Genomic DNA, 17,830 nt, shown 5'->3' on the forward strand with positions numbered 1-17,830 from the left:
CTTTGGCAACGTCAACATATGTTTCCCATGCCAATAAAATCCCTTTGAATTGAAAGAGAGAGAGAGAGAGGGAGAGGAAGCCCAGCTCTCCTGAACAGACAGACATAGACTCAGACAGATGAGGGTTTTTGTAGCGGTGGGAGGGAGTCTGCTGCACTGTGGTAACGCTGCACAGAAATACACAGCACTGTCTTCTGACTTCAGATCAGAGATAGAGAGGTTTCCATAACTACGGCCATCTCCCTGGAGGCTGATCTTCTCTTTCGCATATTCTTCTGAATAGGCATAATTCAGATTGAGATATCCCAGTAGTATGAGAGTCCTGTTTCTGTCTTGTTTGTACAGAGCATGCGATCATAGTTGACGATAGAGTGTGAACAGTGGATCTCCTGATCAACAGAGCTTCCATGGATCTTGATGAGAGCAGAAGGAGACTGATGAACGATATGTACAGAGGAACCTGGAGAGAGAGAGAGAAGCCCTTTGAATTGAATTGAGAGAGATAGAGGGAGGGAGGGAGAGGGAGAGAGGAAGAGAGAGAGGGAGACAGGAAGAGCAAGAGAAAGAGAGGGAGAGGAAATGAACAGAACAGAAGGAGGAGAGGGAAAAGTATTGAACACTGGGAAAACCATCAGTCCAATATCAATCTCTCTCATCTCACTATTTTTTCTCACCCTTGGTCCATGGCAGATATAGAGAGCAGACTAAGAAGACTACAATGATCATGATGACAACAAAATAAATAAAGATATAGTTGTAATTTGTAACTATCTGTGAAAAGGTTTTACTAGTCTTGTAATCTGTGACTAATTTATCAGCTGCTGCTAAGGTGTCCGACCCTAAAACTCAGCGTTGTAACAGAGGTGGCCGTTCTGGAGCACACAGGCTGTGAATAGGCTGCATGAACAAGGGAGGAGTCAGGAAATGACATCACAATGATTATAGAGAAACAGTTCCTTATCTTCCATCAGGTAGGAGGAGTCAGCTGGGTTAGGCCACACAGCAGACAGAGACAGATGTGTTCCACCTCCATCTTCAATTCAATTCAATTCTTATAACTTGTATTCCTGGGAGGGAACTTAATGTGTGGTGATGATTGGTAAATACAAGACAACAGCACAGAACAGTAAAACGTGTAGGCTACAGTATGAAGGATTAGAAGCATTCTGTGCAATCCCAGGGTATATACACATACACTGCATAAACAAATACAAAATCAAAACTTCAAGAGTTAAGGAGTTTGATGGATGTTGGCACAAAACTAGAAGCTGCTCTCTTAGATTTTAATGGGAGAGCTCTATGCCTGTGCCCGGGGGTAGGGGGATATACTGGGGGGTAGGGGGATATACTGGTCTATACCTGGGGGTAGGGGGATATACTGATCTATACCTGGGGGGTAGGGGGATATACTGGTCTATACCTGGGGGTAGGGGGATATACTGGTCTATACCTGGGGGGGTAGGGGATATACTGGTCTATACCTGGGGGTAGGGGGATATACTGGTCTATACCTGGGGGGTAGGGGGATATACTGGTCTATACCTGGGGGTAGGGGGATATACTGGTCTATACCTGGGGGGTAGGGGGATATACTGGTCTATACCTGGGGGTAGGGGGATATACTGGTCTATACCCGGGGGTAGGGGGATATACTGGTCTATACCTGGGGGTAGGGGGATATACTGGTCTATACCTGGGGGTAGGGGGATATACTGGTCTATACCTGGGGGGTAGGGGGATATACTGGTCTATACCTGGGGGTAGGGGGATATACTGGTCTATACCTGGGGGTAGGGGGATATACTGGTCTATACCTGGGGGTAGGGGATATACTGGTCTATACCTGGGGGTAGGGGGATATACTGGTCTATACCTGGGGGGTAGGGGGATATACTGGTCTATACCTGGGGGTAGGGGGATATACTGGTCTATACCTGGGGGTAGGGGGATATACTGGTCTATACCTGGGGGGTAGGGGGATATACTGGTCTATACCCGGGGGGTAGGGGGATATACTGGTCTATACCTGGGGGGTAGGGGGATATACTGGTCTATACCTGGGGGGTAGGGGGATATACTGGTCTATACCTGGGGGGTAGGGGGATATACTGGTCTATACCTGGGGGGTAGGGGGATATACTGGTCTATACCTGGGGGGTAGGGGGATATACTGGTCTATACCTGGGGGTAGGGGGATATACTGGTCTATACCCGGGGGGTAGGGGGATATACTGGTCTATACCTGGGGGGTAGGGGGATATACTGGTCTATACCTGGGGGTAGGGGGATATACTGGTCTATACCTGGGGGGTAGGGGGATATACTGGTCATTCAGTGTGTGTGTTATGTCATTAGTTTTGACAATTCTTTTTTTTCTCGTTTTATTCTAGTTTTTATTGTTTCCTTTGACAATATAACAATACAATTGGATTAAACCAATCAGTAACTTGACAAACATGAATAATATACAATATAGAAGATAGAAATGAAACTAACTGTTCATTTTACACTCACGCACACACACACGCGCGCACACACACACACACACACACACACACACACACACACACACACACACACACACACACACACACACACACACACACACACACACACACACACACACACACACCCTCCTCAGCTCTGTGGCTGCCTGCTTCTATAAGTCGTTTTTTTGTCAGGGCCCCAGGTGCAGGGTTCACTGGGTACCCTGTATGGCACAGCAGTACACCGCACTGTGAGAGAGCTGAGTCTTATCCACAGACAGTCAGAGAGGTTCCTCTTCCTGTCTTCCCTGAAGCCTTCAGCCTCTACATCCACCACCAACACTGCATGGCCAAACGAAGAAGGAACTGAGAGACACACATTGGACCAGTTTAAAACTGTTTTAACCCTTTTCACTCAGGGGAATTGGCTTATATGGACAGGAACACATTGAAATGATTCTAACAGAAGATGCAGAGTTAGTCCACTTGTCCAGTAGTGCATTCCTCTCTTCTGGTACCAGAACATGCCAGTCTTGGTGGTGTTGTCCTGAACACAACTTAGATTGACTGGTTTCCCCAACTCTATCAGTACATCAGGAGGCTACTTCAGAGACAGGCCTGTAGGGGTGGGGTGGGGGGGGGGGGGTTAAACCTTGAGACAAGAGTTAAACCTTGAGAAACACATTCATGAGTTCTGAATAGCACAGAAGAGAATGATTAGATAGTGTAACGAATGTAATGAAGAAAATCCAGATTTTTGTCCTCAAATATTGTCATCATCATAGTGGAATATAAATGTTCTCAATGGGAATGTTTTACAAGACAAAATCAGCAGAACTAACATGATGTCACTCTGATGTCACTCATGGCAGTCAGTCAGAGATGAGGAAGTCACATGATGAAAGACACTGATGTAAAGATTATCATAGCAACCCTTTCATCTGTGTTTCAGGCATAGGGTACATGCCGTTATGGCAAAAGAGTATATGTTCTAATGACTTACCTGGTTGAATAAAGGCCAAATAAAAATAATGATATGATAAAAATAAGCTTTTTAAAAAATGAAGTGTGCAATTTATGTTCTTATTGTAGAGTTGCAGCAGTGGGAGTTAGCCACATTCTCCGCCAGGGGGCGCTAACGGCCCGTCAACAGAAGCGCCCCCTAGCGGAGAATGTGGCTCAGGGAGAGAGAATACTTTTCTGATTAGTTCTAAGAAAAGATGAACCACAACCAGCTGAAACGGTTGTACTTTTTATACATGTAATACATTGGTTTATGTTTGTAACATCTGACGAATCGGTCCACAAAATCAGTGAAGAAAAGTAAACAGAGAAATAATACATATTACGTGCATGCGTATAGCAACGGTTACGTGGCATGCATGAGCAATGAGTGTTACCCGGAAGTGCTACATTTGGCAAAAACATTTCGAGCTAGGTAGCTATAAAGAATAATAGATAAGTGCAGCTAGTTTTGATACAATTTTTTTTATAACAAATAGCTACATTGGAGAGTAAGATATGGGCAATACACTTTCTAGGAATGACGACGTGTCCGCTGCAGCCTAGGCAACAAGACTAGTTGTGAGGGAAGATTGTTAGGCTAGCTATCTCATTTACTTACGTTACAGCAAGTTAGCTACTAGACGATGTTTAGATTTCTGCAAAAGTAAGAATCTGATTAACTAGATTGACATGATTGCATAAACAACCGTGTTCAAGGTCAATATCGTGGTGCCTAGCTAAATCGTCGAGTTATTTGGCTAGATAGCGAACTGACAACATGGCTGTTAGACCTCTGTGTAGCTAGTTTTAGCTAGCTATCGTTGCTGCGAAGTCGATTCGTGTGATCATTGTTTGTTTGACATTTTAGTCATTTAGCAGACGCTCTTATCCACAGCGACTTACAATTAGTGCATTCATCTTAAGATAGCTGGGTGAGACAACGACACATCACTATCGTATCATGTACATTTTCCCTCAACAAAGTATTTATCAGCAAAGTCAGTGCTAGCGGGAAAAGAGTGCCTTTTATTTATTATTTTCTTACACTTGGCGTTATCTGTCTAGCAATCAAGCTTGCCAGCCTATCTAGCTAGTCAGTGTCTGGATTCAGACTTGTCTGAGTTTACCGCGCTAGCTACCACTTGCCAGTAGTCAGGCTAATTGTTGCTATCAAACTAACAAAGCACAGCTGCAACTATGTCTATGGACGACTTCACTTCGATCAGCATGCTGTCCCTGGCAATGCTGGTGGGGTGTTATGTGGCCGGAACCATTCCTCTGGCTGTCAACTTCTCAGAGGTGAGTAGCACTCAAACTATAACTTTGCTCAGTAACAAAATTCTACTTGAAGTGGAGTCTTCAGCTGAAGTCCTTAGCTACTGAAATTACTATGCGCTTAAATGCACACATATTAGTGTAGCAAAGGCGTATCAATCAGATTTTGTTCAAACCGTCACATACAATTCTACTTCTTCAGCCTAATAATCGCTATTGCGAGGCCAAAGGTCATGTGTGGACTATTGATCCCTCTCTCCCCTGCCCTGGTTGTCCTGCTGATGAACCCTCTGTCCTGGTTGTCCTGTCCTTCTGCTGAACCCTCTGTCCTCTCTGTCTTGTCCTGCAGGAGAAGCTGAAGCTGGTGACGGTCCTAGGAGCAGGGCTGCTGTGTGGTACTGCCCTGGCTGTCATCATCCCTGAGGGGGTCCATGCCCTGTATGAGGAGGTCCTGGAGGGTGAGACTCTAGGCTGCGTACCAAACACCACCCTATTCCCTTTATAGTGTACTACTTTAGACCAGGACCTATGGGGCTCTAGTCAAAAGTAGTGCACTATGTAATGGTGATTGTCTGTTCTGCATGTGTTTGAGTGGTTGTGTCTGTAGGAAGCAGGGGTTAGAACCAATATTATTTTCCAATCGTTTCATAAATTGCTTTGGAGCGTCTGCTAAATGACTAAAATGTAAATGAACAGAATCATCTTCTTTTTTTTTTTTGTTCCTTTTTAAACCTCTGAAATTATTTTTGTTTTACATTTAGCTCAACATTTAAATGAATGACTTCACCAATGGAGGGAGCAGCTTGCTATGGAGCGGGCATGCTATGGACATGCATTGGACAGACAAGTGTAGGGTAGGATGCGACTGAAATGTAGTGGGTGAGGAGAGAGCTGGGCATGAAGCGCTGGGCGTCTTGTTGTCATGACATGCATTATCTGAATTAGGCCCACAGAATTATACCTACGGAGGAGCGGCTTCTATGAAGGAACTTTGAATGTCTTTAACATTCAGAGAGTTGGCTTAACTAACGTTGGACCAGAGTTAACCCTTGATCATGACTCTCAGTTATATGACATTTCACATAATGACGCCTAGCCTTTTCTAGCGCTAGACCAGAGCCAGTTAACAAGCTTGTGTGCGAGAATAAAAAAATCAAAACATACAGGGGATTGGAAGTGATGCAGACAATTACATTGATGGTAGTTACAATCTATCTGCAATATTAAAGCTGATCTACCCCCCCTAAAAAATAAACAGAGCGGCACCAGAGTTAACCTACACACACACTGGCAAAGTTCAGCTGGCAGACACTGGCATACGTTTCTGAATGACAGTGATGGCTTTGCCAAGGCGCTTTATTGCGTTTTTTTGTGGGATGTGATAAAAAAATACAGACTGTTTTAGTTCTCGGTTCTGTTCCTAGAAATGTTTTGTTGTTTTTCCGATTTTGGGTTCTGTTCCCTGAACTGGTTCCAACCCCTGGTAGGAAGTGTTGTTAGCAAGTCCAAGTAGGTAACAGTGAGAACATCTCTGAATCTACTGTATATGGGTTAGGGTCTCTGAATCTACTGTATGGGTTAGGGTCTCTGAATCTACTGTATATGGGTTAGGGTCTCTGAATCTACTGTATGGGTTAGGGTCTCTGAATCTACTGAATGGGTTAGGGTCTCTGAATCTACTGTATATGGGTTAGGGTCTCTGAATCTACTGTATATGGGTTAGGGTCTCTGAATCTACTGTATGGGTTAGGGTCTCTGAATCTACTGTATATGGGTTAGGGTCTCTGTCTCTGAATCTACTGTATGGGTTAGGGTCTCTGAATCTACTGTATATGGGTTAGGGTCTCTGAATCTACTGTATGGGTTAGGGTCTCTGAATGTACTGTATGGGTTAGGGTCTCTGAATCTACTGTATGGGTTAGGGTCTCTGAATCTACTGTATATGGGTTAGGGTCTCTGAATCTACTGTATATGGGTTAGGGTCTCTGAATCTACTGTATGGGTTAGGGTCTCTGAATCTACTGTATATGGGTTAGGGTCTCTGAATCTACTGTATGGGTTAGGGTCTCACTCTGAATCTACTGTATGGGTTAGGGTCTCTGAATCTACTGTATATGGGTTAGGGTCTCTGAATCTACTGTATGGGTTAGGGTCTCTGAATCTACTGTATATGGGTTAGGGTCTCACTCTGAATCTACTGTATGGGTTAGGGTCTCTGAATCTACTGTATGGGTTAGGGTCTCTGTCTCTGAATCTACTGTATGGGTTAGGGTCTCTGAATCTACTGTATATGGGTTAGGGTCTCTGAATCTACTGTATGGGTTAGGGTCTCTGAATGTACTGTATGGGTTAGGGTCTCTGAATCTACTGTATGGGTTAGGGTCTCTGAATCTACTGTATATGGGTTAGGGTCTCTGAATCTACTGTATATGGGTTAGGGTCTCTGAATCTACTGTATGGGTTAGGGTCTCTGAATCTACTGTATATGGGTTAGGGTCTCACTCTGAATCTACTGTATGGGTTAGGGTCTCTGAATCTACTGTATATGGGTTAGGGTCTCTGAATCTACTGTATATGGGTTAGGGTCTCTGAATCTACTGTATATGGGTTAGGGTCTCTGAATCTACTGTATGGGTTAGGGTCTCTGAATCTACTGTATGGGTTAGGGTCTCTGAATCTACTGTATGGGTTAGGGTCTCTGAATCTACTGTATGGGTTAGGGTCTCTGAATCTACTGTATGGGTTAGGGTCTCAATCTACTGTATATGGGTTAGGGTCTCAATCTGAATCTACTGTATGGGTTAGGGTCTCTGAATCTACTGTATGGGTTAGGGTCTCTGAATCTACTGTATGGGTTAGGGTCTCACTCTGAATCTACTGTATATGGGTTAGGGTCTCACTCTGAATCTACTGTATGGGTTAGGGTCTCAATCTACTGTATGGGTTAGGGTCTCTGAATCTACTGTATGGGTTAGGGTCTCACTCTGAATCTACTGTATATGGGTTAGGGTCTCACTCTGAATCTACTGTATGGGTTAGGGTCTCACTCTGAATCTACTGTATATGGGTTAGGGTCTCACTCTGAATCTACTGTATATGGGTTAGGGTCTCTGAATCTACTGTATGGGTTAGGGTCTCTGAATCTACTGCATGGGTTAGGGTCTCTGAATCTACTGTATGGGTTAGGGTCTCACTCTGAATCTACTGTATGGGTTAGGGTCTCTGAATCTACTGCATGGGTTAGGGTCTCTGAATCTACTGTATATGGGTTAGGGTCTCACTCTGAATCTACTGTATGGGTTAGGGTCTCAATCTACTGTATATGGGTTAGGGTCTCTGAATCTACTGTATGGGTTAGGGTCTCTGAATCTACTGTATGGGTTAGGGTCTCTGAATCTACTGTATGGGTTAGGGTCTCTGAATCTACTGTATATGGGTTAGGGTCTCAATCTACTGTATGGGTTAGGGTCTCTGAATCTACTGCATGGGTTAGGGTCTCTCAATCTACTGTATATGGGTTAGGGTCTCTGAATCTACTGTATGGGTTAGGGTCTCTGAATCTACTGTATGGGTTAGGGTCTCTGAATCTACTGTATGGGTTAGGGTCTCTGGATCTACTGTATGGGTTAGGGTCTCTGAATCTACTGTATATGGGTTAGGGTCTCAATCTACTGTATGGGTTAGGGTCTCTGAATCTACTGTATGGGTTAGGGTCTCTGAATCTACTGTATATGGGTTAGGGTCTCAATCTACTGTATGGGTTAGGGTCTCTGAATCTACTGTATGGGTTAGGGTCTCTGAATCTACTGTATGGGTTAGGGTCTCTGAATCTACTGTATGGGTTAGGGTCTCTGAATCTACTGTATGGGTTAGGGTCTCTGAATCTACTGTATGGGTTAGGGTCTCTGAATCTACTGTATGGGTTAGGGTCTCTGAATCTACTGTATGGGTTAGGGTCTCTGAATCTACTGTATGGGTTAGGGTCTCTGAATCTACTGTATGGGTTAGGGTCTCTGAATCTACTGTATGGGTTAGGGTCTCTGTCTCTCTCTCTGTAGGTGTGCACCATGCCCCTGTCCAGGCGGAGGGGGTGGGGGTGTCTGAGCCCAAGGAGGGTGTGGATGCAGCTCTGGGGGTCGGTGGGGGAGCACAGCCACAGCCACCAACACCTCCATGCCTACATCGGGGTTTCCCTGGTCCTGGGGTTCGTCTTCATGCTGCTGGTCGACCAGATAGGAAGCGCCCACGTACACAGCAGCACTGACGGTCAGTCTGCACACACACACACACATACATATATATACACACACACACACACACACACACAGCAGCGCTGACGGTCAGTCTGCGCACACACACACACACACACACATACATATATACAGTGGGGGAAAAAGTATTTAGTCAGTCACAGCAGCACTGACGGTCAGTCTGCACACACACACACATATATATATACACATACACACACCCACAGCAGCGCTGACGGTCAGTCTGCACACACACACATATATATACACACACACACACACATACACACACCCACAGCAGCGCTGACGGTCAGTCTGGACAATTAATCAAATGGCCACCCGGAGTATTTACATTGACTGACCCCACCCCCTTTGTTTTTACACTGCTGCTACTTACTGTTTATTATCTATGCATAGTCACTTTACCCCTACCTACATGTACAAATTACCTCGACTAACCTGTACCCCCGCACATTGACTCGGTACCGGTACCCCCTGTATATAGCCTCGTTATTGTTATTTTATTGTGTTACTTTTATTTAATTTTTTACTTTAGTTTATTCAGTAATTATTTTCTAAACTCTATTTCTTGAACTGCATTGTTGGTTAAGGGCTTGTAAGTAACCATTTCACGGTAAGGTCTACACCTGTTGTATTCGGCGCATGTGACAAATAACAATTTGATTTGATTTGACACACAGCAGTGGCAGCCAGTGTGGGATGAGCTCATCTCTCTCTCGGGGCCGTTTCCCTGGACAGTGAGCTCATCTCTCTCGGGGCCGTTTCCCTGGACAGTGAGCTCATCTCTCTCTCGGGGCCGTTTCCCTGGACAGTGAGCTCATCTCTCTCGGGGCCGTTTCCCTGGACAGTGAGCTCATCTCTCTCGGGGCCGTTTCCCTGGACAGTGAGCTCATCTCTCTGGGGCCGTTTCCTGGACAGTGAGCTCATCTCTCTCGGGCCGTTTCCCTGGACAGTGAGCTCATCTCTCTCGGGGCCGTTTCCCTGGACAGTGAGCTCATCTCTCTCGGGGCCGTTTCACTGGACAGATTAAGCCTAGTCCTGGCTCAGTGGAGCATCGCCACGTCTCAATCTGCCCAGGGAAATCAGCCCTCGGGGTTCTGCTCTGTTACAGCGAGATGTGTCCATTGAGCGGTCTGTCTGATTTGGTGCGTGCGTTTTGTTTAGATCCGGAGTCTGCGAGGATTGCCAGCTCAAAGATCACCACAACCTTGGGACTGGTGGTCCACGCAGCAGGTAAGATGGCTTCATTATACAATGTTTCAGACCGAGATGTTCTTAGGAAGAAGAGAGAGTGGAAGGCTATGGAGGCTTGTTGGAGGATTCTGCATCTATCTATTCTACATACTGTGTGTGGATTGCCAATTATTTCGGGTATATATTCTGTTTATTAAAGCAGCACCATTCATCAGGTTAAATTCCTGGTACATACGCACCGAGTATACCAAACATTATGAACACCTTCCTAATATTGAGTTGCGCACCCTTTTGCCCTCAGAACAGCCTCAATTTGTCGGGGCATGGACTCTACAAGGTGTCGAGCGTTCCACAGGGATGCTGGCCCATGTTGACTCCAATGCTTCCGACAGTTGTGTCAAGTTGGCTGGATGTCCTTTGGGTGGTGGACCATTCTTGATACACATGAGCGTGAAAAACTGTTGAGCATGGAAAAACCCAGCAGCGTTGCAGTTCTTGACAAAAATCGGTGTGCCTGGCACCTACTACCATACCCCTCTGAATGGCACACATACACAATCCATGTCTCAATTGACTCAAGGTTTACAAATCGTTCTTTAACCTGTCTCCTCCCCTTCATCTACACTGATTGAACAAGTGACATCAATAAGGGATCATAGCTTTCACCTGGATTTACCTGGTCAGTGTGTGTGAATGGCGGGAACCCGGTTACCGAGATTTTACCGGGAATCACCGCCCAGAACCACTCCCTTTTCACGGGATAAATAACTGAGAGAAACCGATCAAATTATTATAAAATATTTATATGAACAGCATGGCGTGAAATGGAGTTGTTTAAATGATATGTGATGTCTAAATCTGGCTTCGCTACGACCTCTGCATGATGAATCAACGCTCAGAGTGGGGACAGACCCATCTCAGTATGGAGCGCAGTTCACAATGCATGTAGACCTATCATCTCACCATGGTACCAATGCATGTAGACCTATCATCTCATCATGGTACCAATGCATGTGGACCTATCATCTCGTCATGGTACCAATGCATGTAGACCTATCATCTCATCATGGTACCAATGCATGTGGACCTATCATCTCGTCATGGTAACAATGCATGTAGACCTAACATCTCGTCATGGTAACAATGCATGTAGACCTAACATCTCGTCATGGTAACAATGCATGTAGACCTAACATCTCGTCATGGTAACAATGCATGTAGACCTAACATCTCGTCATGGTAACAATGCATGTAGACCTAACATCTCATCATGGTACCAATGCATGTAGACCTATCATCTCATCATGGTCACTTTGTTTCTTGTCACAGGTAGGCCCTACATTTGCTGCAGCATAACCTATGCTACATTAATATAACGACCGAATGCGTGTCTAATTGACGTATCTTTAGAGCAGGTGTTTCTTAAATGTTTTGTATAATGTACATGGCAAATAAAGGTGATTTCTGATCTTCCAGCGGACGGTGTGGCTCTCGGAGCAGCTGCCTCCACCTCCCAGACCAGTGTTCAGCTCATTGTCTTCGTGGCCATCATGCTTCACAAGGTACAGAACAGTGACAATAACAACCCTTTCATCTTTCCTGTCTGCATCTTGTGTTTCAGCGCTCCATCTCAGTGTGTATGTAATGCAGTGTCACTGTGTTGCAGTATAGCTTCCCTCCATCCTCACTCGGTATTGGATCCTCTGTCTCTCAAACACACTTGACGTGACCACCCTCTTGAAAAATCTGGCAATTTGATGGCACGAGGAGTTAGTTTAACCACTTCAACTCAGTTTCGCGTAACTGCCCCAAATAATGGAAGCACTTCAGTAAATTAGGGAAACAAATGTATATTGAAAGCGTCCACCCAGGTGTGGTATTAACATCCCAGGGAAAGTAACTGAGCTGAATGACTACAGACCCGTAGCGCTCACTTCCGTCATCATGAAGTGCTTCTGGTGGCTAGTCAAAGACCACATCACCTCCTCCCTCCCCGAGACACTCGACCCTCTCCAATTCGCCTACCGACCTGACATCCTCGGACGATGCAGGCGCCGTTGCAGGCCTGGATTTATGTGATTTTAGGGGCCATTTGGCTTTCAAGAGGCCCAATCTGCCTGGGCACCAAGGTCATTAACCAAAATAGCCAATTTAAATAGATTTGAAAACCAAAAAACACTAGCTATTCTGTTAAGAATGTAAGTATATAAATGTACACAAACTTTAATGATACTTTTAAATTACATATATACAGTGCATTTGGAAAGTATTCAGACCCCTTTTCCCACATTTTGTTACATTACAGCCTTATTCAGAAATGGATTAAATAAATTTTTTCCCTCAGCAATCAATACACAATACCCCATAATGACAAAGCGAAAACAGGTTTTTAGACATTTTTGCTAATTTATTACAAATAAAAAACAGAAATACCTTATTTTCAGACCCTTTGCTATGAGACTTGAAATTGAGCTCAGGTGCATCCTGCTTCCATTCATCATCCTTGAGATGTTTCTACAACTTGATTGGAGTCCACCTGTGGTAAATTCAATTGATTGGACATGATTTGGAATGGCACACACCTGTCTATATAAGGTCCCACAGTTGACAGTGCATGTCAGCAAAAACCAAGCCATGAGGTCGAAGGAATTGTCCAGTAGAGCTCTGAGACAGGATTGTGTCGAGGCACGGATCTAAGGAAGGGTACCAAAACATTTCTGCAGCATTGAAGGATCCCAAGAACACAGTGGCCTCCATCATTCTTAAATGGAAGAAGTTTGGAACCACCAAGACTCTTCCTAGAGCTGGCCGCCCGGCCAAACTGAGCAATCGGGGAGAAGGGCCTTGGTAGGGAGGTGACCAAGAACCCGATGGTCACTCTGACAGAGGTCCAGAGGTCCTCTGTGGTGATGGGAGAAACTTCCAGAAGGACAACCATCTCTGCAGCACTCCACCAATCAGGCCTTTATGGTAGAGTGGCCAGATGGAAGTTTGCCAAATGGCACCTAAAGACTCTCAAACCATGAGAAACAAGATTCTCTGGTCTGATGAAACCAAGATTAAACTCTTTGGCCTGAATGCCAAGCGTCATGTCTGGAGGAAACCTGGCACCATCCCTACGGTGAAGCATGGTGGTGGCAGCATCATGCTGTGGGGATGTATTTCAGCAGCGGAGACAAGTCAGGATCAAGGGAAAGATGAACAGAGCAGAGTACAGAGAGATTGTTGATGAAAACCTGCTCCAGAGCGCTCAGGACCTCCGACTGGGGCGAAGGTTCACCTTTCAACAGGACAACGACCCTAAGCACACAGCCAAGACAACGCAGGAGAGGCTTCGGGAAAAGTCTCTGAATGTCATTGAGTGGCCCAGCCAGAGCCCGGACTTGAACCCGATTGAACATCTCTGGAGAGACCTGAAAATAGCTGTGCAGCGACGCTCCCCAGCCAACCTGACAGAGCTTGAGTGGATCTGCAGAGAAGAATGGGAGAAACTCCCCAAATATAGGTGTGCCAAGCTTGTAGCGTCATACCCAAGAAGACTCGAGGCTGTAATCGCTGCCAAAGGTGCTTCAACAAAGTACTGAGTAAAGGATCTGAATACTTATGAAAATGTGATATTTCGTTATTTATTTATTTTATTAGCAAAAAAATCTAAAAACCTGTTTTTGCTTTGTCATTATGGGGTATTGTGTGTAGTTTGATGAGGGAAAAAACGATTTAATCAATTTTAGAATAAGGCTGTAATGTAACAAAATGTGGAAAAAGTCAAGGGGTCTGAATACTTTCCGAAATGCTGTATAGGCTAAACGCCAGTCATGTTTGACAAATATAATGTAGGATTATTAATATCTAAAGGCTTGATTCTGTCCACATACTTTAGGCACTGTTCGTTCAGTTGGGGAGACAAAGGCCAGTGCCTGTTTGAGCAGGTTTGCAATCAACCTTTTGGAATTATTTAACCATAAACGTTTAAAACCTTATTTTTTTTGGGTCATTTTATGAGGCATGCCTTACCGTGTTCCGACCATAGGAATGTTAAGGGGATTATTTTATAAACACTTCCTCATAGCAATGGAATCCCAGTATTTCTCTCATGTTCTCAACTTTCTTTTGTTCTCCAGCAGCCAAAGACACAATCCTAGTCATATTAACAACCCGTGCTAGTTGTTGCATCTTTAGATCTTCCCTCTTTCTACATTTCTAAAGGATATTTTTTATATCTGTCATATGAAACTGCTCTCATTTGCAGTGCGCTTTTGAGAATGGTGTTTTCCCGCTAATTGCATTTTGGAACATTCACGCTTATAGCCTGCTGCCGCGTGCCCATTGCTGCGTTTATAATGTGAAGAAACAGCCTAATAGTTTATCAACATTTTAAGCTAAACGTTCTGATCTGTTGCATCAGCCTCGTTGCTTTTTGATCTACAGTAGTTGTATTAATTTGGGATCTATCATTCCACAACTGTCCCAGAGTCTGTTTGGAATATTTATTTCTCGCACAGAACGACAAGCTGACCAATAGAATAGGTCAACATTTGTACTATGGGGGATAGTAGATTGAAATAGACTAGTGCTTTTGCAGTTCATTACTCATCTTGTTGGCTGACAAAAAGTAAATGTGGACAGTTCTTCAAACATCTTCAATATGCGCCTCGGAATTGGATAAGGGCGCGTGCCGTTGCATCCCCGATGTGTCTGTCTTCACTTGTAGCCTACTTCGGAGCTGTGATGCCTGTGAGAAGGACCCAATCACGTGACAGGCATTGGCTAATAAGAATTGAGAGATCTGAGAGAGCCGTGTGCTTTGGAGTGCGTCGATTGGCAGCCGGGAGATGGGAATTATAATGATTGTTTTCAGCCCAAGGGCACAAGGGCCAGTTTAGCCACAAGGCATGTTTTTTTTTGGCGTAAGGCCACTCAGACCGGGTGACGCCGGGACATTTGAGGCCTGGACACACTGCCTTCCCTGACGGGCCTCCCCTGCTGCCTCCCCTTCATCTACACTGATTGAAGTGGATTTAACAAGTGACATCAATAAGGGATCATAGCTTTCACCTGGATTCATCTTGTCAGTTTATGTAATGGAAAGAGCAGGTGTTCCTAATGTTTTGTACACTCCGTGTGTGTTTAAACCCTGTCTCTGTCTTTCCCCCAGGCCCCAGCAGCCTTTGGCCTGGTCTCTTTCCTGATGCATGCTGGTCTGGAGAGGAACCGGATCCGTAAACACCTGCTGGTCTTCGCCCTGGCAGCACCTGTCCTCGCCATGGTTACCTTTGTAGGACTCAGCCAGGTCAGTTGGTGGTCTTTGACCTCCCCACTACCCCCCTCTCCAATACCCCACTACCCCCCTCTCCAATACCCCCTCTCCAATACCCTACTACCCCCTCTCCAATACCCTACTACCCCCTCTCCAATACCCCACTACCCCCTCTCCAATACCCCACTACCCCCCTCTCCAATACCCTACTACCCCCCTCTCCAATACCCCACTACCCCTCTCCAATACCCCACTACCCCCCTCTCCAATACCCCACTACCCCCCTCTCCAATACCCCCCCTCCCCACTACCCCCTCTCAATACCCCACTACCCCCCTCTCCAATACCCCCTCTCCAATACCCCCTCTCCAATACCCCCACTAACCCCCCTCTCCAATACCCCACTACCCCCTCTCCAATACCCCACTACCCCTTTCTCCAATACCCACTACCCCCTCTCCAATACCCCCTCTCAATACCCCACCCCCCCCTCTCAATACCCCACTACCCTTCTCTCCAATACTCCACTACCCCCCTCTCCAATACCCCACTACCCCCCTCTCCAATACCCCACTACCCCCCTCTCCAATACCCCACTACCCCCCTCTCCAATACCCCACTACCCCCTCTCCAATACCCCACTACCCTTCTCTCCAATACCCCACTACCCTTCTCTCCAATACCCCACTACCCCCTCTCCAATACCCCACTACCCCCTCTCCAATACCCCACTACCCCCTCTCCAATACCCCCACTACCCCCCTCTCCAATACCCCACTACCCCACTACCCTTCTCTCCAATACCCCACTACCCTTCTCTCCAATACCCCACTACCCCCCTCTCCAATACCCCACTACCCCCTCTCCAATACCCCACTACCCTTCTCTCCAATACCCCCTCTCCTTCTCTCCAATACCCCCCCCTCTCCAATACCCCACTACCCCCTCTCCAATACCCCACTACCCCCCTCTCCAATACCCCACTACCCTTCTCTCCAATACCTCACTACCCCCTCTCCAATACCCCACTACCCCAATAACCTCCTCCCTATTCTAACAACCCCCATGTTGTTGTCCTCTCCCCCTCCAGAGCAGTAAAGAGGCGCTGTCAGACGTGAACGCCACAGGCGTGGCCATGCTGTTCTCTGCCGGGACCTTCCTGTATGTCGCCACCGTACACGTTCTGCCTGAGGTGGGCGGGACCGGACACAGCCACTCCCCCGCTCCGGGGAAGGAAGCAGCGAAGGGACTGAGCAAGGTGGAGGTTGGGGCTCTGGTTCTGGGATGTCTGATACCACTGGTGCTGTCTGTTGGACACCAGCACTAGAGAGACACACACACACACACACACACACACCGCTAGCAGACACATATGAGACCCAGAGGAGGAGAGTGGAGGAGGGACGGAGGGGGTTTAGAGTGAAAGCAGCCTAACAGACACCTCTATCACACATCTCAAATGTCTTATTTACCTGTTCTGTTGGATGGACTACTGATTGGTTGGAGTGGGGTTGTTGTTGTCCTCGTTGCCGGGACAACGACCTGCGGTGGAATCGGAACCACGCTGGACAACAGGAAGGGATGATGACGTCATAACCATAGTAACAACGACCTCCCTCTTGTTCAACACTCAAAAGGAAGTGTTGTCTGCTGATAGTGATGACAAGACTATACTGCTACCATGTTTTCTGTTTCTTTTAAGCAGACATTTATTTTTCTATTTTTTTGGGGGGGGGTTCTCTCTAGGTATGCTTTACAGAGAGCAGGGGAGTTGATCATGGTTGTATCCTGTTTTCAGTGCTACAGATGAACTGTCAACTCCTGACCTCCTGTTAATGTACCTGCTATTTTGTTGTTGAGGACTGGGCTGTGAGAAACGTAGAGATATTTGTGACATCTTGCAGTAAAAGTACAGTTTTTAAATAGGAGTGATTATCACCCTCACTGGTTTTCAGAGCAATGTTAATGTGCCATGTTCATTTCTATGAAGTTTGGCCTGAACTATAGGCTATTTCTCTGCTCTATTGTTAAGGGACATTGTACATCTGAGAGACATATTGTCTATAAGACTGCTTTCCACAGACTCTAGCTAACCTGTTAAAGGGGCAATCTGCAGTTGAAACTATATCAAAAGGCCTCCCCGCCGCCTTGTTGGGTAAACAGTTTAGAGGATGACTGTCTTGCTTCAGCCTTATAATGGAAGCCCTGGCCCCAGGACCAGCCTCTAAATTATACACCATAATGGAAGCCCTGGCCCCAGGACCAGCCTCTAAATTATACACCATAATGGAAGCCCTGGCCCCAGGACCAGACTCTAAATTATACACCATAATGGAAGCCCT

General features: G+C 45.9%; 1 protein-coding gene across 1 annotated transcript; it reads left to right on the plus strand.

Moving 5' to 3' along the window:
• Positions 1-3,692: 3,692 nt before the first annotated feature.
• LOC123485515 (zinc transporter ZIP9-like) lies at positions 3,693-17,411 on the plus strand. Its single transcript, XM_045216472.1, is given in 8 exon segments — positions 3,693-4,790; positions 5,116-5,224; positions 8,825-8,907; positions 8,909-9,032; positions 10,202-10,270; positions 11,708-11,793; positions 15,387-15,521; positions 16,579-17,411. Coding segments are annotated over 8 exon segments (945 nt in total). The 5' UTR covers positions 3,693-4,688; the 3' UTR covers positions 16,816-17,411.
• The last annotated feature ends 419 nt before the right edge of the window (positions 17,412-17,830 follow it).

The sequence above is a fragment of the Coregonus clupeaformis genome, unplaced genomic scaffold (genome assembly GCF_020615455.1).
Source record: "Coregonus clupeaformis isolate EN_2021a unplaced genomic scaffold, ASM2061545v1 scaf0716, whole genome shotgun sequence".
NCBI lineage: Eukaryota > Metazoa > Chordata > Actinopteri > Salmoniformes > Salmonidae > Coregonus > Coregonus clupeaformis.